The sequence below is a fragment of the Heloderma suspectum genome, chromosome 5, assembly GCF_057233095.1.
Source record: "Heloderma suspectum isolate Gila_16-S chromosome 5, 16-S_ref, whole genome shotgun sequence".
NCBI classification, from domain to species: Eukaryota; Metazoa; Chordata; class Lepidosauria; order Squamata; family Helodermatidae; genus Heloderma; species Heloderma suspectum.
This window is the reverse complement of record NC_139462.1, coordinates 32,355,619-32,382,916: the sequence shown is the minus strand read 5'-3', so window position 1 is coordinate 32,382,916 and position 27,298 is coordinate 32,355,619. Positions and strand designations below refer to the sequence as shown.

The window sequence follows — 27,298 nt, the reverse complement described above, 5'->3', positions numbered from 1 at the left end:
TCTGCCCACCCCTGCAATAAAGAATCCGCAGATTTCATTTTATAAGCCGAAGTCAAGTTCTCCCATCACCCAGAGGATTTGAAAAAAGAATAAACAGGTTCAAAGTAGAAAAGGACTCCAGGTTAACCATTCAGACTTTTAATCTCAATGTATTGCATACATAGGTTAACTCCACTCAGATATTGCAGCCTGTTTTGTTAAAAATCTCTGCCCATGCACACGAGTGCTTGCAACATTTTTAGACCATTTTACTGCCTCAACACATAACAGAATGAAAATGTTATCCCAACAATACACTTTCAGCAAAAAATGAGGCACTCTGGGAGAGAGACATTTTCTTTCATTATTTTTTTTAAAGTCACAACTGCCCTTGAACTCCAAAGAACTGGTGAAGTCATATGCTGTTAGTGTTGACAGGAGTTGAGGGCTTTTAAGCACCTTGCAATTCTTCTATGCCTGACAAGACATTGGACATGTAGCAGAAATGTGCATATTTTGCCCATGATTTTATGACCTGATTTATCTTCACTAGTTTATCATGTCTGCACTCCAACATTGTAAGAATAAAGCAGGCACAAGACTTGAAAGTGATTGGGGGGAAAACCAATTTCACTAGGGAATGCGGGACTAGGGTAGCCATAGGCCAACAAAGCTAATTCTCCCTTGACATCAACAACAATAGTATCTTCCAGCTCTGTATTACAAAGTAATTGCTGAGAAAAATGGGTGTGGGGGGAATTACACCATTACCCATGGTGTAGCTGGTCTAAGGACCTTTTGGACAGGACTAGCAACTTCCAGGACTGTCCAATCCTTGCTTCTTTCAAGTGCATTATCTCTGCCTAAAACCATTTGCTTTTGACAATACATCACTGGCTAGCTGGAATATTACCCCCTTTCCTCAAAATGCCCAAGAAAAACTTTCCAGCAAAAAAGCCACATGATACAGCTGCATCAAGAAACATGCAGCAGTATCTTGTTTTCTTGTCTGTGGACCAATTCCCATGACCATTAGTGAAAGCTTTCTCCTCCAATCTGTAGTGAAGTTGTTTGGGATCATCACAGACTGAAAGTATACCTAATGAATTGGCAATTAAAACACACAGCCATAAGTCCTGTTCCTGACAGTGGCATGCCACAAATTCTAAAATACCATTTGCAGTGCCATGGTGCAACCATGCTGATTTTAAGTGGTCCTCAGAGTAGATAACCATTTGAGCGTGGTGACTAACACATTGAAAAGAAGCTCAAAAATGGGCTGTGAAAGATCAGCCGCAAGTCTTTGGGACATTCCCTTTATGAGAACATACATATAGAGGGGAGAACTCTCCATATTTCAATTTTGTTGCCTATTTCAATTATAAAAGTTTCTATGAGGAGACCCTTTGAACATCATTGGCTGCATTTTAGTAAAAGCTTGAACCAGGCAGAATCTCAGTAATTTTGTCCCTCTCTCATGTACAGAGTACCACCAGTAGCAATTGTCAGCCAAACAGAAACAGGCCCAGCAGTTAATGGGTGGTTATTACACTTCCATATAGTTACACAATAGAGGCAACCAGAGGGAAAGACAGAGCAAAACTCTGAAGATAGGCACAGTACTAGGTAAAACTTTCTAGTACCTAATTCCATCTCTGAATTATAAACAGATGAAAGCCCGGCCCACTAAAACTGTCTTTTCAGCAATAGCTGAACAGGGATTGCCTATGGAACAAGAAAACTTTAAAATCTCAGGCAACACTTATAAAAGCAAGGAAGGCTTGTTTTCCAAAGCCTTGCATCTGCATTGAAAAAGTTATTTTACGCCTGCCAGCTGATAACTGTGGCAGTGACAGAACCACCTGAAGCCCAGCTTTGGGAGGGAGAGAATAATAAAGGGGTGCCATAAGGACAACTGACTTTTTTTTAAAAAAGATTCAAACAATGTTGGGCTACAGGAGAGCAGAGAAAATGCTCTAAAACCTCTCTCCTTTTCAATCCTTTGCATCAGGGCTCATCCAAGTCATATAAATGCAAGGTTGCATCTCTCTTACCTACAGTCAACAAGAAGGAAACAGGTGATAGAATCCCCCTTTAGCCTGTACTTTAGTAAAATGCATAGTACAGAGTCAAGAGATGCTTGGTTCAGGCCTCTCAAGTTGGCCTACACTAGCACTGGGTCATGAAATGAGGGCGAATGCTATCCAACCGCCGGGTTAAGATGTCACACCCAGTATCTGTGACTAGAAGCGTGTGTTCAAACTGAGCAGACCGCTTGCCATCTCGCGTCACTGCTGTCCAGCCATCGGGCCAGGTTTCATCTTGCCACCCACCTATTGAAAACAGTGCAAAAGATTAAAACTCATTGCTGGCATTACTTTTTTTTTAAAATAGAAGTATTAACAGGGAAAGCTTTACGCTACTGTCAGCATCATCAGCTTTTTACTTGTGTGCCTTTGTCCCACTTTTGTCTTCCCTACAAAAGCCTGCTCCTGATGGCTCCTCCTTCCCTCTACAATCCCTGGGACCCGCAACTCTTGGGACCCTATAGACTGTTCTGCTGGGGTACAGCCAGCTTCTCCTTCTCCAGATCCCATCACTGAGGGTAATCTATCGTGCCTCTAGTGCACATGCACTTTCCATTTCACTTCTATTAGCCACTTGTTGAACATTCAAGTACCTATGAGACTCACCCACCACAATTTGGCTTTCTTTGGTATAATTCCTTTGGCTGTCACTAAAAAATAGGAATGTGTCTTGTCCTTACTGAATCAGATCAAAGATTCCCAGGAGCCATTTATGTTTCTGCATGCAAGAACTAAACAAAATAAACTCAAGCACTTGAACTGGACAAGACTACAGCTTGAGTAGAGTTATACAACAGAATAGGTTGGCAGACCAATAAGGAAACAGAACATCCTATGGATGTTAAGACCAAAGAAGGATGCTGAAGAATGAACGAAGCATCCAGTTCCTATTGATCTACCTTCTCACTCTCTGCAAGCCATATTGCATCATTTTATTGTTCAAGTAGAAAACTGAAAATGAATAGCTAACCATATCTATCCCACATATCTATGCCCAGTGGTGGCTGGTGAGGTTTGGACAGCCCACTTATATTCAACCTCTGCATCTTTGCTCTCTTCTGTCACTCAGATCTTATATAACACACACACACACACAATCTTGTAAGCAGAAATATCAAAGGAATCAAACATATGCCAGTGCACTTAATTTGCATGGTTTATGCCAACTATAAAAGGAAAGCTTACTGGCGAGAAGAGTTAGGTACAATTTGTACTATGACAGATTGCTTCCCAGAAGACCTGGGAGTAGGGAATATCTCCTTCATTTAGCTAAGATCTGTATTATACAATAGGATGGGGGAATCTAAATCTATCACAGTGGCTGAAGATGCTCTGTAATGTAATAGTTATACAAAAAACTGCAGTCTAGATAAAAGTTTGAGAAAAGCAAGAACTACCTCAGATTCTTTTAAAGTGAAGTGATGAACTTTTAGTTTTGGTGTTTGGAACAGAAGACTACAGTGTTGGAAATATTGGTTGAAAATTCAACACTTTCAGTAAGACAACTTGAGTGGTTTTGGTATGAAGTAGACACAATCCTGGATAAAATACTTGGTGTCCACATGAACAAGATGTAATGCCAGCAACTCAGTCTTAAAGATAGCACTACCCAAGACATTATGCAGTAAGGCTTAGATTTTTCCCAGTTGCAAACATGCTATTTTAGTCAACAAGGTATGTGTGATTCAGAGAATTAGGAAACACATACACAGTTATGGTTCCTAAGTGGAGCCCAGGCACATTCATTTCAAGGAATAGCTGGAATCAGAATCCTTTAGCTGCATAATTACCTTCACAGATCATTGGTTCTATTGTAAATGCGTGGCCAGGCTTCATTACCCCAACAGCCTTATTTTCTGAAAAGAAAGTAGGATAAAAAGTTATCAAGAGTTGTGCATGAGTTTGCAGGGAGTGGGGGAGAAGCAGGAAAATAACAGGTAGTACAAGGGAAGCTTAATGGTAGTAGTATACTTCCTAAAAGTATGCCAACTGCAAGAAGTCTCAGTATTCAGTTAGACGGAGAGGTCTGTGGCTGGGTTCAGGTATAGTGCCAAAATCATCGTTTGTGCCAACCATAGTTTAGATCCCACACCATAGTTTGACCTTCCAGAAGTACAGTGGACAAGCCATGGTTTAGAGCTGCTTGTCTGCCTTTATCTCTCATCTGCTCAGTACTCCACAAGTTCACTCCCATCTCATCTCCGTGGTGCAGAAACCTTTTGAGGTGGAGCAATGGCCCCAACTGGGTGTCAACGGTTTGTGAATTCAAACTATAACAACAAACCCCAGATTGCACAAACTGTAGTTTGCAAACCATCCTCAAACTGTGGTTTCAGGTCCTGGTTTGTTGACCTAAAACAAACCCTGCTTTGCGGGCAGTCTTGGGTTCAGAGATTGCCGATGTTCAAACTATGAAATCTCAGCTTAATAAGTTGAGATATAAATGAGTTTCATCGCCCACATGCAGCTGTGTCACTTCTCCCACCGTGAAAGATGGGAAAACAAACAGGAAGCTACAGTTATATCCGAACCAGAAACTATGCTTAACGGTTTCCAAACAAGCAAGAATATGGAAGCCAACTTTAAACCCATGGCTTCATATCCTGGCATGTTTGGAAGCCATTAGCCATGGTTCCCGATTTGGATGCAATGACAAACTATGGTTAACTGAGGCTTCTTAGCTTGTTTCACCACTTGGGATGACACAACTCAAGAAAGCAAAGAAGTTGCATGTGAGTGCAGGAGGCTTGTTCATATCATGGATTCCTGCACTGAGCAGGGGGTTGGACTTGATGGTCTTGTAGTCCCCTTCCAACCCTACTATTCTATGATTCTATCTCATCTTAATAAGCTGAGGTTTGATCATCTGAATGCGGCCATTAAGGCAAACCATGATCTTGCATTATATCACATAGTTACAGCTATATCCAAGAAGAGAAACATGGATTCTATGCAGAAGAGCAGAGCTAGTTTTGTAATGTATGTCAATGTGCCTGCCAATATGAACGCATATTGTTTTTAATCAGATCCTGGATATGTCTTATGGTTGATTGTTTAAAATTACTTTAGATATATGTTGCCTGTGTGTGTGTTGTCTGTTTATATATATTTTTATGTAAATGGTTTTACACTTTGTATAATGTATATTTAATGGTTTTGAATTTTTGTAAACCACCCAGAGAGCTTTAGTATAGAAATTTGTTGTTGTTATTATTATTATTACTACTATTACTACTACTAATAATAATATAAACATGCCCAAAGTTTAAGGTTTGTATCAGAGACCCTTCTTTAGATACCCAACATGTGAAAGCAGACAGGCAGCAAAGTTCTAGGAAAAGGAACTTCTCCATCGTGGTGCCCTATTTGTGGAATGTCCTTCCCCAGCAGGAAGAGCAGGTACCAACCTGTTCATCAAGGCTTTTAAAGTTTTGTAATTCCATTAGTTTATTCCCATTGTTTCGAATTTCAGTGATACTGTTTAAGTTACCCTTTTTCTGCTTTTAAGTTATTCGAGTGTTTTGTTGTTGCTGTTGTTTTTAAAGAAGAATTTGATTATTACTCTGCTGCTTTTATTGTTAATCTGTGGTTTCTGCATGCCACTTTGAATATATATTATAGTTTATTAAAATAAATATAGCTGCCTTATCCCAGGTCAGACCTGTAATCCATCTATAGTCCATCTATCCCAACACCGTCACTTTGACTGACTGGCAACAGTTCTCCAGGGTTTCAGGCAGATGTCTTCACAGCATGGTTACCTTAGCTCCTTTTCTAAGTGGAGACAGCAGGGACCAGAGACCGTCTGGAAGCAAAGAGTGCTTGTGTGAAGATGTAAAATCCACATATTTAAGCTGATAATGGCTGCACACTATCTGTCATAGTGACGGTGAGAGAAGGAAACTCACTTTTGCTCTCACACCAGTCTGGATTGGGCTTTCCACCCCTTCAAATATGCAACTGCTATCTTGGTGAAACACATTCAGAAAGTCCTTTATGTTCACAACTGACAGGCTGTAGGAATAAGTTAGATTACTTAGGGGAAATTCATGCAATAGTTAATTGTTATTACCAGCAGCACCCTGACAAACAGCAGGTACTGCCTATACTTACTGGCATAATGTGGCACATTGGGAGCAGTGTGGAAAAGCTTATGAATCCCATGCCCACAGTAGCTCCGAACTACTGAAAATCCATTGGCTTGAGCATGTTTCTGTATAATATTTCCCAACTCTCTATACCGAACACCAGGTTTTACTGCAAGGTAAGGAATATGTTATTTTACTAAGAGGCACATAAATAATACCATCATCTACTTAATGAAGGTAAAGATCTTAATTTGCATTTGTACTCAGCACAAGAGATACACATTCACCATCCCACAACAGATATCACAGAAAGGAGCTCAGAAAAGAACAGAAAGTATTCAAATTCTGACACACACAAAGTCACATTGGAATAGAGTATCTCTGGGCCAGTTGTAAAGGATGGCAAGACTGGGCATTTGCCAGGGTCCCAAGACCAGCAGAGGGCCCACTCTCTTAACAGTACTACAATTTTCATTTTGCACAGAGTACAATCAGAAAATCAGATGCAGCCAAAGAGAATTCTCAATTTGAATGTCTTTCATCTTCCAGATTAGAAGGGCCTCACTGAGGGTGCTGTGCTGAAGGGCCCGCAAAATCCTGGAGCCAGCACTGATTATCCACGTAACACTGCATCCCCTAGCAATTCTATGAATAGCTTCTAGTCATAGATTCATCCTAAAAAAAAAAAGGTTATGTAGTTTAATCCCAATGTTAGGCACTAAAAAGTTATGTGCTCATGTGGTCATCTTTTAAAAAAAGGTACCCTTGCAAATGCCAAACATTTCATGGGAAGAAATTCTGGCCATCAGTTCAGCATATGGATTTTTAAGCAGTCATCTGTCAAAGCTCACTGACTGGTCTTTTGAAAATTTAAAACACATCCCATAAATTAAAAAAAAAAAACTTAGCATGCCTAGAGCACATATTAAGTTTCATAGTTTACCTCCAAACACCTCTGCTCATTTGTCACCCACCAACATTGTGCAAGGACACAAATCTAGCAAGATAAACAGATTGTGGCTGTCAGACGTCCAGCAAGAAATCCTAGACTTGATGTTTAGTCAATTTTAAACCGTAACTTCCACAAAAGGTTCAATTCAAGAGCGAGTATTCAAGCTATTTATTGTAATTAATCACACCAAGCAAGCCTTTCAACACCACTGAATGGAATAAAATTATAGCTTTCGACAGCAAGTTGAGACAATACATTATCTTGGATTAAGACAGGCTCCATAATGGGAGCAGTGCCCAATGTAGCTGCCATTCTGTCACGTATGTGTCAGAGATACAGCGTGGAACAAAAATGAGACATGACAACCATGGGTTCCAGCAAGCCCTTACCTGCATCAATTGCTTGCATTAGGCACTCATATGTTGTCTGGACTAGTCTCTTTGCACCCTCATCAACTTCTCCAACATAAAATGTCTCATTGAGATCCCCATGATAACCATTACGATAAACAGTAATGTCCACTGTAAGGAACAAGAGAAAACACTGCATTTCCCACATTCTATGCTTGTAAACATAACAAGAGAATTCTACAACCAACTTTACATATAAAAAAGGTAGCACTAATACACCTTAAGGCCAGCCAGCACAGAGAAGAAAAGCTATATTAAATGGTTATCCCAACAAAATAGAGTTGATTTCTGTCTCCCCAAGATATATAATAGTAATAGGACAATGATGTCATACTGTGGAAGGGAGGGTGCACTTTAAAACAAGAATTCCAAATGGTGGCTAATTAAACCTAAACTTTTCAGAGCAACATCTCAGCTGTGGCATATGTGAACTGTAAGAGGTACTGCGGAGGGAATCCTACTGCGGAGGAGATCCTACCTTGAGGCAGGTGGACTTCAAGTGTTTTTAGATCCCTTCCAGCATGAGGATCCTATGATTCTGTTCTCTTTGTGAAAACTGTTTCAACAGCAGCATCAAGGACAGGGATAGCAGAAGGGGAAATGAGGGGCCATAGTGCAGTGGTAGATCACTTGCTTTTCATGCAGTGTTCCAGGTCCAAACCCTGCTTCCCAGTTGTTTTTTTTTAAGGATTACCCAGTAATAGGAATGCGAAAGACCTCTTCTGTGACAAATCTAGGTTTAATTGGCCAGAATTTGGTATGTGTATGTTAAATTCCCCATTGCCAGACTGCAAGGCAATATTGTGTAAGACTCTGACTCAATGACCTGGTTCACCTGTAACGAGAAGCCACCATGGGTGAATTTCCCAACAAGACGTCTTGCCGCAGCTTCCATTCTGAATATTTGGTGTGTGCCATAGCTTCTCGTTACATGTGAACCCAGCAAGAGTGAGCTGTTGGGGTGGTTGATAAGCCACCCAGAACCTATGGGCTGTTTTAGGGTTGCAGATAGCTTGTCAACCACCCCAACAACCCACCCTCACCAGATTTGCACATAAGAAGCAGCTATGGTGTGCTCCCACCATGCCCTAAATATTCAACATGGTGGCCAGCACTGCAATGAGAAGCCCCGTAGGGAAATTCACCCATGGTAGCTTCTTGTTGCATGTGAACCAGGCCACAATAACATAACTTCATTTGCTTGAGGGCAGGGCTGGGAAGAGGTTTGCAGGGTCTAACCAACTCATTCCAGAATACTGCCAATAATTTATTCCAAGGTGATTTCAGAAGGTTATCCCCATCTAAGGGCCTGATCCAAAGGAACTGCATAAAGGCACAGACAAAGTATTTCAAAAGTAATGGCACTTGACAAGCAGCTAACAGACAAGGCTACGAATTACATTGTGCTCCTACCTCAGCTGACTTCAGTGGTAAGAGGTGCACTGCTGCAAAGTCAGGAGCACCCATAGGCTCTCAGGCCTATATGTTGAGCATTCCCCCCCCACACACACACACACTTATTTTCTCTCCATCCATTTCTAGGCCACTGAGCCAGCATTAGCATGGATGCATACCTGTATCAGCCACAGCAGATATCAATGCCCTTGAACCCAAAGGCAATGTAGCATATTCACTTGTGACTCTTATTATATTGGTGCTATCATTGCTTTAGTCCATCCTATGCTATTAGCTGCTGGCACAGCATATCTTAGCATTGTGCTTTTAGTGGCCTTTATAGTAACTATCAGAGAACATATCCATGTGGGTATATGCCAGTAGTCCCCAACCCTTTTGGGTCAGTGGGCACATTTGGAATTTTGAGAATGTAACGGGTGCTCTCACAAAATGACTGAAATGAGGGTGCTTTGCCCATTCATAACATGGCTGCCATGGTGGACATGGCTGCTTAGAGAACAATCATTTCCAAGTAGGCAAGCTGATGAGACTTAAAAAAAAATAGTAACTTGCTCAAGAACATAAGTACAAGAAAGAGGTGGGCTCTGAGCTCCAAAACACAAAACCACTCTTTTGAACTCACATAAAGATTGCACTGGAGGTCAGCACTTAGCTTTGCAGCAAACCAGCCTCCCAGTTTCAAAACACAACTAAAAAATCATTAAGAAATAAAATAGAAGTCACAGGGGACAGGGAGGCTGGCAGCCGCCAAGAGAGGTGTCCTTGGGAAGCCCCAGGCACATGCAATTGCAAAGATGTGTTAGCTCATTCCAATATGCCATGTTTTGGTCTGCTTGCCCTGAACAAATCGAGCATAATATTTATTTTTCTTCATTTATTCCAATTGCAAGAAATATGCAGAACTCAGAATTTTCTGGCCAGGCCTTAAATAATGGACTCCAGAACCAAATGGGGCCTTTGATCTCCCCCCCCCCCCCGAACAGCTGACATCCTGTACCTAACACAATCCAAAGCTATATCGCCAAGTGCTTTTGAGACTTCCCTAAGTTTCAGGAGAAGTTTACTTTGTGAGATAAACACAGAACGCAAGAAAAACACAAACCCAAAGCCATCTAAGGCACGTGGAACTAGTTATGAGATTCTTTGGATCCCAGCAGCCCACAATTCACACAACTCTTTTAGCAAAACAGGGGCGTGGGCACTTTACAGGAATTACTCTTTAAATCAGCAGTAAATCAGTCATCCAACTACTGTCCCACAGGGAACAAATTGCTTACAAGACCCTAATGAGCCAAATTAGCAAATTCCTTCACCTTGGTACAGACCTGTCAACAGCTAAGAACACAAGAAAAGCCCTGCTGGATCAGACCAAAGGTCTATCTAGTGCAGTATCCTATTGCCCACAGTGGCCAGCCAGATGCCTAGGGACATTTAAAGAAGCATTAACAACACTCTTCATAATAACTACAATCTGCTATGCCAAGAGCGTCATATGAGTCAAAGTGGATGAGGAAGAAAAATTCCTCCGAAAGGGCCTCCTAGAAAGTTTACACCAGAACGAACTTTGACTTTGACAAGATGGCAGAGGATGAGATGGCTAGATAGCATCACCGATGCAATGAATATGAACTTGAGCACACTCCATGAGAGAGCGCAGGACAGGAAGGCCTGGCGTGCTATGGTCCATGGGGTCACAAAGAGTCGGACACAACTGAACAACAAAGCCAAGTATCGTTAGCATTAAAGCCCAGTGAGGTTCCCCAGTAGAATTTTGAAGAACCTCCAAGGCCAACTGATATTTCCATATATCCATGAAGCTTACTATACCCAAGGAGAAAAAGTGCAGTTATCAAGTATTTACTTAAAAGTCCTGTCAAATGGCAATATTCTTCCAAATGTGACCATGGTTTTAGAAGAATACTAAAATTATTTTTCCTACCATTAACAATATCTCCCTCTTGTAAGCGTCGCCTGTCTGGAATTCCATGGCAGATCACTTCATTTACTGACGTACAGCAAGACTTGGGAAAATTATAATAATTCAGCGGGGAAGGATAGCAGTTTCTGGCAATGCACGCCTGAAAAATAATTTGAAATATCCATATTACCCTAAAACAGTTAGAAGAATGGTCTCAAAAAATGCTTCAAATCACTGCCTAATTATCTGGAAATATGATCCACCTAAACCAATACTGCTTATGTCCAAGTCAATGTATTCAGAATTTTACTGCTAACCTTTTTCTGAACCAACTATTTTACTAGTGTGTTAAGCTTTAGAGTTACATTAAATTCTTCTTACAAGAAAAGTTTTGTGAAATGCCACAGTTTGCCTCCCTAAACTATATGAACAGCTGTTCCACTCATATACATCTCACATGTTTCCACATAACATATTCAAGAATGCATCTGTGATCTCAAGAGAGCTGTCTACTATGGGCTGTCAAGAGCTAGTGATATGAGCTAGGGGTTAAGGGGTTAAGCTGTGAACCAGGAAGCCCCTGATCCAACTCCCCCCTCTGCCATTAATTCCAGGCACGTCTAGGCAAGTCACTAGCTCTCAGTATCATCCCTCCCACCTGCAGTATGGAGAGGGACCATAACTCAGTGACAGAGCATATGCTTTGTATTCAGAAGGTCCCAAGTTCAATCCCTGGCATCTTCAGTTAAGAGGATCAGGTAGAAAGTGATGTGAAAGACCTCTGCCTGAGACCCCAGAAAACTGCTGTCAGTCCAAACAGATGATACTAGGCTAGATGGACAAACAGTCTGACCTGGTAGAAAGCAGTTTCAGATGTTCAATACAGAGACAATAATAGTGATCTATCTTGTAACTGTATTTAAAGAATTTATATGAAGCACCATATAAAAGAAGGTTTTGCTTTACTCTAAATGCTCTTATAGTTCCAGGCCAGTTTAATTCTGCAACATGCAGGTCTGAAACATGGCTAAGATCATTTCTATAAAAACCTGCTATTATTTTCATGGGGAAGAGGGAGAGAAAGACACATTTACAGCCTCCTTCAAATGTGCCCATATATGTGCCAGAGTGGTACATGGGGCAGCAGTGTATGTCGAGTCCTACAAGTGTGGTTTATGGAACAAGCCCTGTGGGTAATGAGCAAGGAGGGAAATTTTAAAATACCAGTTAAAAACTGGACTAGAAGATAGTCAGAGAACAGAAGTACGGAAAGAGATGACAGTGGAGAAACTTTGGCACTCTTGCACTTAGGCGGTTTTAAGAAATTAATTTGATAAGACTAATGTTATATATGTAGTCATAATTGTACCAGAAAATCAAGTAAGACCGGCATTAGTAAACACATGATCTAGACATAAAAGATATTGCAACTTCAAAAATCCAGAACCTCAATGGAGTATCCTTACTAGATGAACAGCGTGGTCTATTTCTTCAGTAGTTACACCTGGCTTCACCATCATGGCAGCAACGTCTAATACTTCTCTAGCAAGCTGCAAAACAAAGGAACAGAAATAATTCATTAAAACAGACACTTTTCACAGTATAACTGTCCTTGCATGAATCATGTTTTTTTTACGCATACAAGCATGCAAAGACATTCTCTTTTTTAGATTTTGGGGGCTTTCACCGGTTTGCAATATTGACTTACCCTACACACTACTCGCATCCCTTCTATATCTTCTGAAGAAAGTATCTTTATCTGAGAAGTTCCTTTAAGGGCCTGTTCTGATTCAGACATACCTAAAGGGAAACATTGGGAACCATTATCTATTTAAAATAAATTTTAGTTGTAAATATATGTTCCCTGTACTAACTGTTCTAAGGTAATTGAAATTGTCCTTTTCAAGATAAATACTAAAAAGGAAAAACAAAAAGACAAAACAAAACATACCCTGGGCATGGCAGCATTAATATTTAGCCTTACCATATTACAATCCCATGGTAAAAAAAAATAAATCCAAGTGACCTTTTGATGGACCAACATGCACATCACCTTTTTAAAACTTCCCCCAATTATTCTTATTCAGGGCCAAACTAAACCAAATTGGGCCCGCACATGCTTAAACTAAAGTAAATAATACAATCATGCATAGCTCTGCTATTCATGATTGGACAAATGTTTAGTTTGGCCATCAGAAATAGGATACTTGACAGAGATCTCTAGCAAGACACGGTGGCAGAAACAGTGTGATGAACCAGCACCCTACCCTGAAAGTTTGTTAACCAATAGAGCAGGGGTGGTCAACTTATGGCTCTCCAGATGTTTTGGCCTACTACTACCATGATCCCTCATCATCAGCTATGCTGGCCAGAACCGATGGGTGTTGTAGGCCAAAACAACTGGAGGGCCACCTCTGCAATACAGAGATAGAGCCAATGCTAGATTTTCAGATTTAAAAAAACCCTCTGTTTGAAAATGTCTCTGGGATTCACTTGTTACTTACTGTTTTGGGATGCCTTATTTTCTAAAGTAATCGGTCACCAAAAAGCTGCTTAACACACTAACCATTTGATAGTCCCATTCAGAATTAATCCATTATGAAACAAACTAGTTAATATAGCTGAATCAAACACAAGCTTAAGAACTGAAAATGGTACTATGTCTGTAATTACCTAGGGGGTGGTCAGCATAATCCGGCCTTGGAATATAACTCGGTACAGGCCTTGTTGGCATCTAAATAAAGCACAATTAAGATTTATTCATTGGATCATATTTATACTTCTAGCCTATCCATCCTGAAGTGTAGATAACAATTGTTTTAAAAACAGACAACTATAAAATTGGTATATTCAATTCAAGTGAAAGCACTTCCTGAAGTTATCAGGCCCCAGTTATCAGACATATGCCAAATATGAGAGGATGTCTGAACAAACGATGCTTAAAAATCAAAGGGTTGGAAGGTGTCTTGGAGGTCATCTAGTCCACCCCCTGCTCAATGCAGGCTTTGCAATGCAGGATGTAGCTATACCAACTCTCACAGATGGCTGCTTCTGCCTAAATACCTCCAGCAGAGAACCCACCACCTCCCAAGGCAGTCTATTCCACTGCTGAACAGCCCTCACTATTAGGAAGTCACTCCTAATGTTTAGCCCGAAATCTGATTCCTGCAACCTCCAACCATTGGTTCTAGTCTTGCCCTCTGAAGCAACAGAGAACAACTCTGTTTTCTTCTCAATGACCACCTTTCCAATATTTGAAGACCACTATCATGTATCCCCTCAACCTTAGCTGCTCCAGACTAAACATGCCCAGCTCTTTCAAATGTTCCTCATAGGACTTGGTTTCAAGACCCCTCACCATCCAAGTCACTCCTCTTTGGACCCACCCCAATTTATCAAAGTCCTTCTTAAAATGTGGTGCCCAGAACTGGACTCTGTACTCCAAAAGCTGCCTGATTAATGCAGAATAGAGCAGAACCATGAATTTCCCTGACCTGGACACTATGTTTCTGTTATCACAGCCTAAGATTGCATAAGTCTGGGCTGTAACGAGTCTTCAAGGGAAAGAGCTCCACAACTGTCAAGCAGATACCAAGAACATCTGTGTATCACTGAAGTTTCAATTTGACTCTTGAATGTTATGGGCAAGATAGTATTCTTGGATGATTCCAAAAGTTGTGGTGGGACCAAGAGGAGGTATGTTGCTCCAACTGTTCACAGCTTTACAGGCCCAACTTGCATGCTGAATTGTGCTCAAAGCATTGTACTAAAACTGTGTAGTGTCTGTGTAGTACCAGCATTATGGTGCTTCTAGAAACTTTTCCAGTGAAACAACAGGCTGCAGCATTCAGCACAAACTGAAACTTCCAAACAGTCAAAGGTATTGCTATCTAGAGCACACAACCATAACAGCACATAACCTTAAGGAGAGAGAATCTGGTTACAAAGCCATGAATGACTGTGAACACTCTGCAACTGAGTTATTCTATGAGCTATTCTATGATTCTATGACAGAAGAGGCCATCACACCACAAGTGGGATAGTAAAAGGTGCTCCAGACCACAGTCACAACCTCATGCCCCAGACACGTTCTGGCTCCAAGAGCATCCCAAGACTGCAACCTTTAGTACTAAGGACACTAAACTCTCCTTCAATGATATGAGTCCTTATCTCCTCCTAATCATCTTTATCTCAGTCTTATTTCCATTCAAGGGTAATCCCACACCACAATTGTATACTGGCTTAATTTAGACATCACCCTAAGGGCACCATCCTATGGGTTACGCCCTTGATAACCAGAAGCCCCTGAACTCGGAGGTTTCCGATCATCCTATGCAGGGCGGGATCTTTGCCTCCCCGTCCTTCTGCCCTGCATTTTTCGCTAGATGGGCTTTTTTGCCCATCTAGCAACAGTGATGTGGAGGGGGAGGAAAGGAGGCTTGAGAGGCCTCAGGACAGCTCATATCCTGGCCTCTCCAGTCTCCTCCCCTCCTTCTGAAATGCCCCCTCCCCCCCAAGGTAGATTTTCCAACCTTGTAGGCCAGCCAGCATGTTTCTTTCCACACCAGCTGTGAGGGGGCTTGTATCTCCAACTCCACCTTCCAAGGTCGAAGCACTGCCTCTGACCTCGGAGGAGGGATTCCCCAGGATCCTATGGTCCCTCAGACAATGTCTCAGGGCCATAGTATTGCTCCCCAAACTACAGTTAAGAGGAATGATAGATCATGTTCTGCATGCAGAAAGTCTCAAGTTTAATTCCTGGCATCTCTCTCCCTCTCTTCTCTCTCTTTTTTTTTTAAAAGAGTTAGGAGGTGATGCCAGCCTTCCCCAACCTGATACACTCCAGATGTTGTGAACTTCAACTCCCATCAGTCCCATCCAGCATGGCCAATGGTCAGGAAACTTGCGAGTCCTACTCTAAAGCATCTGGCTGGGGAAGCCTGGTTTATGCTAACTGTGGTTTGACAAGCCATAGTTACAGCTCTGTCTCTGGAGGCTCCAGCACCATAGAAACAGGATTGCTGAGCCGATGAAAGACAAAAGCAGAAGCTCTAGTTCATGGTTGGCTGAGCAGCTGGAAGATGAAAGCAGACAACAATCAGCTCTAAACCATGGTGTGGCTGTACATTTGAAGCTCAAGCCATGGCTATAGTTCTAAACTATGATCAAAGCAGACTGGTCTAGCGTTATGTCTCAACTGAGTTCCTAAGTAAATTCTTTCCCCATTTCTGAGTCACAGGTGGAGAACGCTTTGGGAAAATGCACAATTGATAGTGCTTTGTTCCTTTCATCACATATATTACAGCAAAGATTATCCTTTATGGCCAATCATTTCTTCAAAGATTGAGGCACCATGTGAGCTACATCTCCTATTACTGGCAGAGGTTGAAAACCCCTCTGTCACATACTGTTCAGCGGTATCTGAACAGAGCTGAGTTACTGCCTGTTAACTCTGTGTGTGAGCCACATATATATTTTCAGCAAGCTTTCCAATTCTATAATAGTAGCTATGTGGTGCAATTACCCCAGTTTGGCTCCATTCCTCATTCTCTAACACACACCACAGCTACATATACGAGGATCTCCATACTAGAAGTCCAATAGCTGTTGCACTGGAGGTGGGATACTGCCCGTATATCGCAACAGGAAGCTAGCACTTCCTAAACCAACCGGAAATGAGCCGAAACGCTTGCTTCCAGAATGGAACAGGACCGCAGAGCTTGCAGAATGGAGCTCTGTTGACCTGTCCCATTCCAGAATGGAGCATCTCGGCTTGTTTCTGGGGTGGCTCTAGGAAGTGCTAGTTTCCTGTTGAGCCAGCAGTGGGTGTGGCAGCATTGGATACTGCCCTCTTATTTGTTCACATCAAATTTCTCTGCTGTTTAGTGATATATGTTCAATCATTTCTAGGCTGAAAAACACTTGTGGGTTGGAGAATGGAACTTATGATCAAGCCAATTAAATTTAATATCCAGGTAAAATGGATTTGACCATCCACTTCCTTTCACTTCTTCTCCTGCAGCAGAACTAATGTACACTCAAATACTAACTTGTAATTTATGATACTTAACATTTTTTACTCTATACATTCTCCCAGAATACTTAACAACTAGAACTATTCTACACCATTTTCTCCAAGCAAGAGACCAAGGGCACAATCCTATGGCTGCTCGACAGCATCTAGACAGCCATAGGATTGTTTGTTTTCTGGGAACCAACCTCGGAGCCAGTGCTCCGAGGCTGGTTGCCAGAAAACCGACTGCCCACCCCTCCCCTGCTGTCAACTTTTTGAGTGGTCAAAAAGGGGGTGTTCCTGGGGACGGGGCGGAGACAGCGGAAACGCCATTACGATGCTTCCTATGTGCCATCTGGCCTCCCCCCAAGCACCACTCTGAGGCGCCCTGGCTAGACAGACGAAATCGGCCATCTAGCCACAAGTGCAGGGCGGCTGTAGTGCAGCGGAGAAGATCCCCTCCGTGCTCCACCCACCCTGCACCAGATAGTCGGTCACCTCCAAGTTTGGAAGCGGCTGACTATCCCCATAGGACTGCGCCCTTAATGGCTAAGGATTTTCTTTGCTGTGGTTTGACTGCTGGAAGGACTTAAAAGTGATACATCACTTCAGTTATTTCAGCTACTTACCAATGGATAATGTGGCCTAAGTTTACCAGTATATCGATAGCCAGCCCAGGGATCTGTGTTAATGTCACCATCTACAGTCCAGGCAGAAACTTCCCGCTTAGCTTTCTCATCCTCTGCAAAACAAAAGCAAAAGTACAAAATAATGCTATTGTCATAACCAGCCGCCAGCATCAAAAACCAGATTATATATTCATTTATCTAGATTTGCCTTTCCCCCCTCTCTTCTGTAGAAGACAATATGCGTTGTGACTATTCTTGCCTTTGCCTTACAGTTCAGATCTGGTCCAATCTACATTGTTTTTCTTGAAAGACTCTTATCGAAATTAGATTGTGATACAGGAGACATAAACAACCTATCCTAGATTGTAAAAAGGGGAGTCAAATGAAATCAGAACCAAAAACCAGATCAAATCCTCCACTGCCCACTCCCGTCTCTGATAGGAGCAGACTTTGAACCATTCTTTGTAAGTCTTTGGTTCTGCCACAGCTTCTCTGCCTTTAACTTTCTGCTCTTTAAAAACCCCACAAAACATCTCTCGACCACATTGGACATTGCTTCTAATGTCAAGTATACAGAAGCAGCTTCGAATGCGGGGCAGGAGGGCAACTGTTTAAGAAACAGAAGTCCAAAGTTTTGCATGTATACACATGCACGCATGCACACACACACACCTTGTATTGCATATAACTCTGAATAACACCCAAGTGACTACTTTTTCTTTCTTTTTTTACTCTTGAGTAATCATGGGGCTCCCAATCTGGATCAGGACCCTAGCGTGGGAGCTTTAACCATTTCCCTCCTGTCAAAGTTCTGATTTGGATTGGGGAGACCATGCTTGCACAATATATTGACAAATAGTTATTCATTTGCTTTAATGGGTCACTATTTGGAAATATAAATTGCAGGAGCAGGGCCCCTGACTGCAGCAGGGGGAAAAGGTTTAAAAGCTCCCCAATCTGGATCAGGTTCCTGCATTTACTCTTGAGCAGCCTTCTCCAACCTTGTCCCTCCGAGCATGTTCTAGAGTAAAAAAAGAAGGAAAAAAAAGATATAGCTGCTAGTCATTACCCATTGAAGACTTAAAAATCAAGCAGAACCTTTTTTAGAGAAGGGACTAAAGCATCAAATTTGTATCCTGGCTGTACCACTTCAGACTTCAGGTGTGGGCTCACATGCAGCTGAATGATCCTCAATACAAAAAATTAAAAACTCCCTGCACTTAGAAAATGAACATGACAGGGAGAAGCCCGGGTTGGCTAGAATCCTTCTTTCTGACATCTAGGTTTCTTCTTGGAGCAAATGTTTTTGTATGGAGGAGCATTTGGTCACATGCAACCACACACCTGAAGTCTGAAATGGTATAGCCCAAACCCTGCTTTACCACTTCAGTGAGAACCAGTCCAGAATTATTATGGATTTGGAAAGGACTGCCTAATATAGTAGCACCCTTCTTCACAATGGCCTAAAGTTGCCACCAGTAGAATTGGATGTCAAGTCAACAAAAGAATGAGAAAGGTAAAAAAAGGATTTGCTTACTTGCTTTCTTGTGTAGCAACTTGTGAGTAGCCCAGCTTCCCTTAAAACATTCCTAAACAAAGGCAAATGGTATAAAGTTAACTATGCTTTGAAACAGATTTAACTTCATTTGGATAAAATAGTTCTGCAGGCTACAAAACGTACACTGGAAAAGGATCATCATGGTATGCCACACCCTACTGCAGCCACAATATGTTAATTGGATTTTTTCTATTGATGATATTGCCCAATAGCCACTGTGCATTTTAAGTGTATCACTACTGGGCATATACCTTTTTTCTCATGAAATTTTATTTTTATTTTTGAAATAAAGTTATAAAAAGGCAAGAAGAAGAAGGCAGATAATATAACAAGAGCACTAATAAACAAATAAATGTATTACTTATAATTCTTAGTCCATCACCAATATGCTTGTGGAACAGCTACAGTAAAACAGCCTAAGTAGGAAATCATTATCTAATTAAAGAGTGAAATCTCAAGTTATATAGTATATATATGGGATTTGTGTGGGTGGGTGTTGTTTTTTGTATGCATCATGCTTAATTTTGATCTTGGATTTGAAGTCATGGAGCCACTTCATATTTTACATGGCAATGATGTTTGCTGTGGCTACATGGACATTTGCAGCAAACACATGAAGTGTGGGTAGATGCATTCTTAAAGTGCACAGCAGATATGTGCCAGGAAACCACAGGGCACTCAGGATTAAGGAAGAATAGCTCCATGGCAGAAGGATCATAGGAACATAAGAAGCTGCCTTATAGGGAATCAGACCATTGGCTCATCTCACCCAGTATTGTTGACAATGACTGGCAGCTCCAGGGCTTCAGGCAGGATTCTTTCCTAGCCCTACTTGGAGATACTGGGGATTGAATCTCAGACTTTCTGTATGCAAAACATGTGGTTTACCATTGAACTGCGGTCTCTCTGTGACACAGGCAATAATGTTCATACCAAACTGTGTCCTCTGTGTTCTCCATTATCACATCCCTCCTTGACAGCAACCCACCTTTAATAATTTCCATGCAGCACCAAACAAAAAGTAGGCAGATCATGGGGTGGACATCCTGCCATTGCCAACTCCACCGAATTCCTCAAATTCCCCCAGACTGTATCTGTTTCTTTGCACAATCCTCTCTTGTTTCAGGAGCCCACCTGAGCCTGGAACACCCACTGCAAAGGCCAAATCTAGCACCAGCACTAAGCTGGCAGTCCAATTTCTTATGTTTACATTCCGCACAGATACTCTTTCAAACGTGTGTTCAGACTGCACATGAAGCCATGTTGAATTATGCAAACATCTCCCCCAATGTAGTTACATTAAGAGAAAATATGACAGTTTCATCACCATTGTGCAACTACGTTATGGTGGAATTAACCCTATTTCCCTATGCTTACAAGAAAGGCAACAGGATTTAAGACACTGGAAGATTTTCCATTTTCTTTATTCTTTAGCTCAAGGATGCCGATTTGCTACTGATTCAGAGAGGGAGTTGCTCCCTTTTGCTTATTTTGTTCAGTTCATCTACCTTCCTGCACTGGCTTCTTAATGCAAACCACCAGGTTACTTGACATATCATAACTCTTGAAATCAGGAAGACGCCCAGCTTAATCTTGCAGCTCTCAGAAAATGTAGAAGCAAACTCAACTGAAACCAATGGAACTCATTCACTTCAAGTGTAGGCATTTAGAATCGAGGTGTATGACAGCCAAGGGCTTTTTTTGCTTCTTTTAATCACCCTCAAAAACAAGCAAGCATGTACTTTCATGTATGTGAAACAGCATAGCCACCTTTGCATACAACATTTAAAACCATCATTTAACTGCAATTTAATTTAATTTCAGTAAAATTACTAAAAGCTTTCTTTATTTGTTTCTTACTCCAACCCTTCCATGTTTTAGTCCAGGTGCACAACCTGCGCTTCTCCTTCGAAGGCCTTAATAGTGGCTCCCAAGCATGCTCTGACCACCACTGCCACCTGCCAAATTTCCTCCTCCAGTGATCCTGATGCAGACTATTCTTTCGAAAGAGCAATTTGTATCAGGATAACTGGGGAAAGGGATGGAATGAAGGTGCTCCAGTCCTTCTCCCAGCAATCCTCATACTGAACACTCTTTCCCTGCAGCTGCTAGCAGTGAGGAAACAGTGGTCTGTACAGAACTGCTGGGATGTGTGTGTATTTGTGCACATGTTTATATGTGCATGCATGCAGCCTGACCAAAAGCCAGCATCATATATGGCCTCGGGGCTGAAAAGGTTATACACCCTGTCTTAGTCAGACTCATGCCCACCCCACTACACAAAAATATGGTTTCATCAGGCAGGCAATCATCAGGACCTTTAGATAAAATAAAGGAACCAAATTAGCATTACTGTGCAGGCCAGAACAATTGTCAGTAAGAAAAAAAGACACTTCATTACAGCCACTCCCCTAACTTTGGTTGGACCAAGCATAAAACAGTAGTAGTAGTGAGGAGGGTATAATTCAGAAGAGTTATCAACTAGTAAAGGGGTTTAGTACTACCGTTGCTAGTTTTGCACCATGCTGTGACATTCTAGATAGTAGAAATCAGTATGGGGGATCATCACATTCCCCATTTGGATTATGGATGTCAAGGCAGCCATCACTCACAAAAGACTTCATCCAGAAATGCCCTAAAAATATGTAGTAGTTACCTATAGGTCATGGCTCCCTTTTACAGAATAAATGAGCTTCTGTTTATCAACAGTGTGTGAAAGACAGTCTGGATTTAGGAGGACTATTCGCTTAAACCAAGAGTGGTCAACTTCAGGGGTTTGAGGAGCTGCGTTAGCCACTTTGGAATCCTGCAGGGGCTGCCCCCCTTCCTGTCACTGTTGTCAGAAGTGGCCACTGACAGAATCCCAGTAATTTTGCTGGAACACAAGGCATACAGGGAGCGCACAGCTTGTTTCCCAGCAGAATGGGGCTCCCCACCGCCTGTTGGGATTTAGGGGGTGGCCGTGGCAGCAGGGACCAGGTAGGGACCGCACAAATAGACATGCTGGGCCATATGCAGCTTACATGTTGCTCACTCCCTAGACTTCCAAAGGCAACATATGAGATGATCATCTCTTGCCACTTTCAGCTTCACTAGAAGACTACAGACTTTCACTTCAAGATTTGGGTGTAAACAACAACACCCATTAAGGTATTGAGATCAGTTCTTCAACAAAAAGAAACATACACCCTCTTTTATCAGTGTGAGCTGGTCCAACAGAAGCCACCATCATACAACTCTGCATCTCTTTACTTCCATGCAAATGAAGAAGAGTGAGCCTGGTGCACATGGTGCTTGTCTGTGAGCACATGGGAGCACATGCTAACTCCCTACTACTTCTGCTGCACTAAACAACCCAGGGATGCCTCATGCCTGGGTTGTTTTCTGTGACGTGTGAACCCGGAACTCTGGATAGTTCAGGGACAAGCCCCACCCCCTGGGCAAGAGGAATCTCCATGTTATCTCTGATCAGAGATAACAAAGGGATTCTCCTTTGCATCACTCACCCTCCATTTATACTATAAAGGCTTCCACTTCCGCCTCCACCATGTTAAACTCTCATTATATCCTATAATCATATCAAACCCCATAACTGCAACATTAAACCTTTTTACAAGCATTTGATTAGACATTCACTCAGTTTTTGGAATTCTTCACAGCTTTTGTTCATTTGGCCAATGGGTGGAATGTTGAAGCCTAGCCACTGATCATGGGGTTGAATTTTTCTAGTCTCTGAATGGAAGACTGGAGTACAGAATGGCCTCAGACAATAAAGAAGCTGCCCATTCTTGATCTTAATCAGAGTATACCACAACAAGAAAGTCAGATTGGATAGAAATGCCTAAAAGACACACCTTTCAAGTTTTGCTTCTTTCTTATGGTAAGGGACGGCCAGACACATGCTTTGCATGCAGAATAGTCTCAGGTATCAATCCCTGGTATCTCCAGTTCTGAGGATCAGCAGATGATGGGAAAGATCTCTAAGACCCTGAAGAACTTCTGCCAGTCAGCGTAAACCAGGGATAGACAACCCGGTGCCATGTTCTGGACTACAACTCCCACCATTGGCCATGTTGGCTGTGGCTTATGGAAGTTGTAGTCCAAGATCTGGAGGGCACCAGGTTGCCTTCCCTTGGCTTAGACAATACTGATAGAGATGGACATATAGGGATAAAGTATCTTCCTATGTCCCAGCATTCTTACCCTGTTAATATTACTCTACACATTACCCTTTTTCAGTTTTGTTTCTTGGTTCAGAAATGTTTATTTTTTAGCAATATGTATTTCACGTAGATTCCTGTCACCTGTCTGCTGTACTATAAGTAATTGTAAGTAGATACTGTTTTGTTGATCACTTGGAACTTTTAGGAGCCTGAGAAACTGGAATTTCAACACCAGGTCATAGCACCTGTCTTTTTAAGACACCCTTGATTCAAGGATAGTACAGTATTGGAAATGAGGATCCAGAGATAGTTAAAAGCAATTCCAATACATTTATAGCCCCAGAAATTAAGTAGTTAGCTTATGCCTCCAAGGCTCAAGTATTTATCTCTTCTTAAATACTGTTTTATATCACCTCCTGGTATACTTGTAATTATACACACCCACACACAGTACAAGGCACAACAACATTCTGAGGAGAGATTTTCCAACCTTGTATTTTTGAGCACTTTAAAAAAAAACAATGAAAATTCCATAGTATTGAAGTTGAAGTGTAATGATTTCCATGCATTCTACATTTCTTTAAGACAAAAGCTATTGCAATAATTATCCCTAAATTTCTGAAATCCTCACATAAGGAAGTATACTCTACAGACACTGGACTACACCAGATTCTTAGCTTGTCCATTTACATTCTTTCCAAGACATTTTGCTTAAAGGAACTTAAAACTGCAAAGCCAGCTATGTATGAATGTAACCAGGGAGGCAGTTCTGTCTGTCAGACCTTCAAAGCAAGAAATCTACATTATATATTATAAATAACGGAGGGAGCAATCCTATGACTGCTAGACAGCAGCTACACGGCCATAGGATATGCTGTTTTCTGGGAACCGATCTTCCCCTACTTCTGCGCTACCTCCAAGGCAGCGCAGAACAGCCCCATCCTCCGCACTCAGGAGAGGAGTGTGGAGGGGCCGAAAAGGGGTGTGGCTGGGGGCATTCCAGGGCAGGGAGACTGTTACGACACATCCAGCAGCCTCCTTCCCCGCTCCGTGCTCCTCAGGCTACACAGCCGCAATCAGTGGTCTAGCCAAAAACGCAGGGCAGGGGAAGCGTGGGGGGCACGATCCCCTCCATGCTTCCCTTGCCCTGCTTAGGATAGGCAGTCACCTCCGAGTTCGGAGGCAGCCACCTATCTCGATAGGATTGCGCCCTAACTCTATAAAAACAAACAGTTAACACCTCCAACCTATTAAGCTATTTTAAAATATTAGTTGAGGGGTTCTGCTCAGCTGATTTTGAAGAGAAGGCAGACAAATGAAATCCCCCATGAGACAGATGCCCTGAACATAAGACTAGTATAGAAGTAAGACATATATTGCTTCTGCCCCATATATGGGCAGAAATGGGTTAGTTTCTAAAAAAGTAAGGTGCCACAGTTCAAACTTGACTGAAAACCAAATTGGGTGGGTGGGTGGGAGGGAGGGAATCTGTAGCTACTGAGTACTCCACACGTGCTCAGAGTTACCCCTCTTGATTATGACTACATTCGAGAACCAGGACCAGCTGAAGTGATGAAAAATTAAAATAGTTCCAGGACTGAAGCCTGGCTGTGATCAAGTCCTGAGCAGAAACCTGTTATGGACAAGCAAACAGTACCTCCAAAACTGAATTCTCTAGACTGCTTTTAGAGAAAAGACTCCAGCGAAATCTACTCAGCAGTAAATTAAAATGCCTGGGAGTACCAAAACAGTTACTTGTAGGCAGATTGGAAAAGCACAGCCATGCCCAACCCCTTTCTCTCTGAAAATGCCCTGCAAATCTTGATGACAGAGCTGAAACAAATAGATAAAACAGCTGTTGCGCATGGGAACACAGAATGTGAGACACACAAAAGGAGGGCTGCTTCAGCATTGCTGTGGCCTGCTTGTAGTAGTAGTATGGAGTAGTAATAACATATCTTCCCCTAGTTCAGATTTTTCACCACTGTGATGCAAGCCTAAACACACTCTTTTTTACCTTATAATTTTGGCCTGTTTCAAAACCAAAACCGAAGAAGCCAAACCCAGAACCACAACAAAAGGAATTACTTGAGTTAAGGTAACCTATAAAAAGCAAAGAGAAGGGAGGGGAAAGGAGGTATTTTGTGGCTTTAGTCCATTTCTCAGGAAAATACGCGCACAAGAGGAAGGAGGCAAACTTGGGGAGGGGGGAGGAGAGCCTTACTTGCGCGGGGGAGGGAGGCTGCAATCCTGAGCAAAGCCGACTCGGGAGTAAGTCCCGTCGAGCCGAGTGGGGCTTCCTTCCGAGTAAAACGTGCTCAACCTGCAAGAGGGCAGGCCCAGCCTCGGCAACCCCTCACACGCCTGGAGTCGCACCTGCCTTGCGGTGGCAGCGGCCGTCGCCTAGAAAGCCTCGGAGCCGCTGCAAAAACGAAATGAAAAATACCCCACGGGGCTGTTTCTAGGAGGACAAGAAAGGCGGGCAGCGACTTTCCTGACCACGCTAGGAACGGGGAATGTAGCTGGGGAATACAGCCTGCAGCAGGGGCAATGGGAGCCTGGCTGGAGGCTCCCGAAGAAGGAAGCCGGCGGCCAAAGGGCGCCCCAGGGTCGGCGGGGCTTACCTGCGAGCAGAAATAGGAGCCCTGGATGCCCAGCTTGATGCAGGTTGGGCACTGCAGCTTGGCCTCGCTGCTGCACCCCGCCGTCTCGCACACTCGGGGCTCCACGGCCGCCATGCTGCTTGCTGTTGCCGCCGCCACAGCAGCGACCCAGGAAGGCAGCAGCTACCGGGAAAGGGAGGAGGGAAAGGCGGAACTCTCCGGCCGGAGGTCCCCCTGACTGGAACGGGGAGGAGCTCCAGGGCCGCCGGCCGGCCGGCCTGCTTGCCTGCCTCCTCTCCTTCCTTCCCAGTCCGGGTCTCTCCGCCCTCAGCGACGAGGCGCTTACTCGGGCGACTGAGGGAGGGAGAGCAGAACGACGGCGGGTGGGTATTAATTGGGAAGGACGGGAATAGGGTGGTGGGCAAGGCTCCATTCTTCAGTCAGGCCTCAGTCCCGGAACCTGTTCGTTGCCTTTCTTAATGTTTAGGCTCAGCGCTAGCCATCCTGGAATATGGCCGTGCAGCCTTCCCCAGCTGGTGCCCTCCAGATGTGTTGGACTACAAATCCCGTCATTCGCGGCCAGCCATGCTGGTGGCGGGGAATGGTGGGAGTTGCCGTCCAAGCCTAACACATCTGGAGGGCACCAGGCTGGGGAAGGCTGGTGTAGCGTAAAAAAGAGGAAACAGCCCCGTCTCTGGGCATGTGCAAAGTCTCTTTTCCTCGCCGCTGGTTTTACACAAATCAGTTCTGGGGTTTGGGTTAGACTAGAGGAACGCTTCCAAATCAGCCCGTTGCGTACATCTCGTTTTAGAATTGTAAGCGCTACAGATATGGGGCACGTTTGGGGAGGAGCAGATCTTCCTGCTTTGTTTTCCTGGTCTATAGAAATCACTACAGCATACGGAGGATGGGATTGCTGATTTCTGTCATTCTAGTCCTTCTTCTTCAAGTGCTATAAAAGTGAAGAAGTAAAAGCGGGGAGAAGGGTGAGATGGAAATTAAGGCAGAAATGGCCCAAATGAGAGGTTATGCGTAACAATGGTCAATGTGATGCTCCCAGAAAGAGTCCTGCAGCTTGCAATTTAGGCAGAAAATACTATTGTGAGCATGAAGAAAGACTAACAAATTTATTCTGGCATTAACTTCCGTGGACACTTAGCATGAAGGATTAACCTCAAATTGGCAGATTTATATACATATTGCGGGGTGAGGGAGGAGGAGATGTAAAGTTGTCAGAGGGAACTGAAATGCAAAAAGTACAGATAGTGATAATTACCTTAACAATTGCCACTCATAAAATGTTGGGTCATAACACAGACATCATTGCAATAAGTAGTTTATTATTTATAACATTTGTATACAGCTCTACATTTAAACAGATTCCAGAGCGGTGAACAACAAGAGATAAAATGAACAAAATATAAAAAGAATGAAACATGATATTAAAATTATTCTTTAAAAAACAGAGTGCCAATAAAACCA

At 42.8% G+C, this 27,298-nt stretch overlaps 1 protein-coding gene across 2 annotated transcripts; it reads right to left on the bottom strand.

Annotated features, from left to right (window-relative positions):
- Nucleotides 1-117: 117 nt before the first annotated feature.
- On the bottom strand, nucleotides 118-25,981 carry METAP1 (methionyl aminopeptidase 1). 2 transcript variants are annotated; one of them, XR_014792015.1, is made up of 13 exons: nucleotides 25,838-25,981; nucleotides 19,030-19,081; nucleotides 17,493-17,605; nucleotides 13,524-13,584; nucleotides 12,559-12,650; nucleotides 12,317-12,400; nucleotides 10,872-11,010; nucleotides 7,496-7,627; nucleotides 6,180-6,323; nucleotides 5,975-6,080; nucleotides 5,728-5,871; nucleotides 3,857-3,922; nucleotides 355-2,312 (listed from the first exon to the last, which is right to left on the bottom strand). XR_014792015.1 is itself a non-coding variant. In XM_084855694.1 (11 exons), the coding sequence occupies exons 1-11, from the start codon at nucleotides 25,949-25,951 to the stop codon at nucleotides 2,149-2,151; spliced, it is 1,161 nt and encodes a 386-aa protein (XP_084711820.1). In that variant the 5' UTR covers nucleotides 25,952-25,981; the 3' UTR covers nucleotides 118-2,148. The 2 variants fall into 2 exon arrangements, 1 of the variants encoding a protein (XP_084711820.1); XM_084855694.1 differs by lacking the exons at nucleotides 5,728-5,871; nucleotides 5,975-6,080 and having other exon boundaries at nucleotides 118-2,312.
- Nucleotides 25,982-27,298: the final 1,317 nt, after the last annotated feature.

What these genes read in the sequence shown, in the direction of transcription:
- METAP1 (XM_084855694.1), bottom strand. Translation starts at nt 25,951, where the DNA reads ATGGCGGCCGTGGAGCCCCGAGTGTGCGAGACGGCGGGGTGCAGCAGC. An exon ending in TTATGCTGACCACCCCCTAG is followed by an intron (nt 12,651 to 13,523) that starts GTAATTACAGAC and finishes GTTTCCCTTTAG; the next exon opens with GTATGTCTGAATCAGAACAG. An exon ending in TAGACCACGCTGTTCATCTA is followed by an intron (nt 11,011 to 12,316) that starts GTAAGGATACTC and finishes ATTATTTTTCAG; the next exon opens with GCGTGCATTGCCAGAAACTG.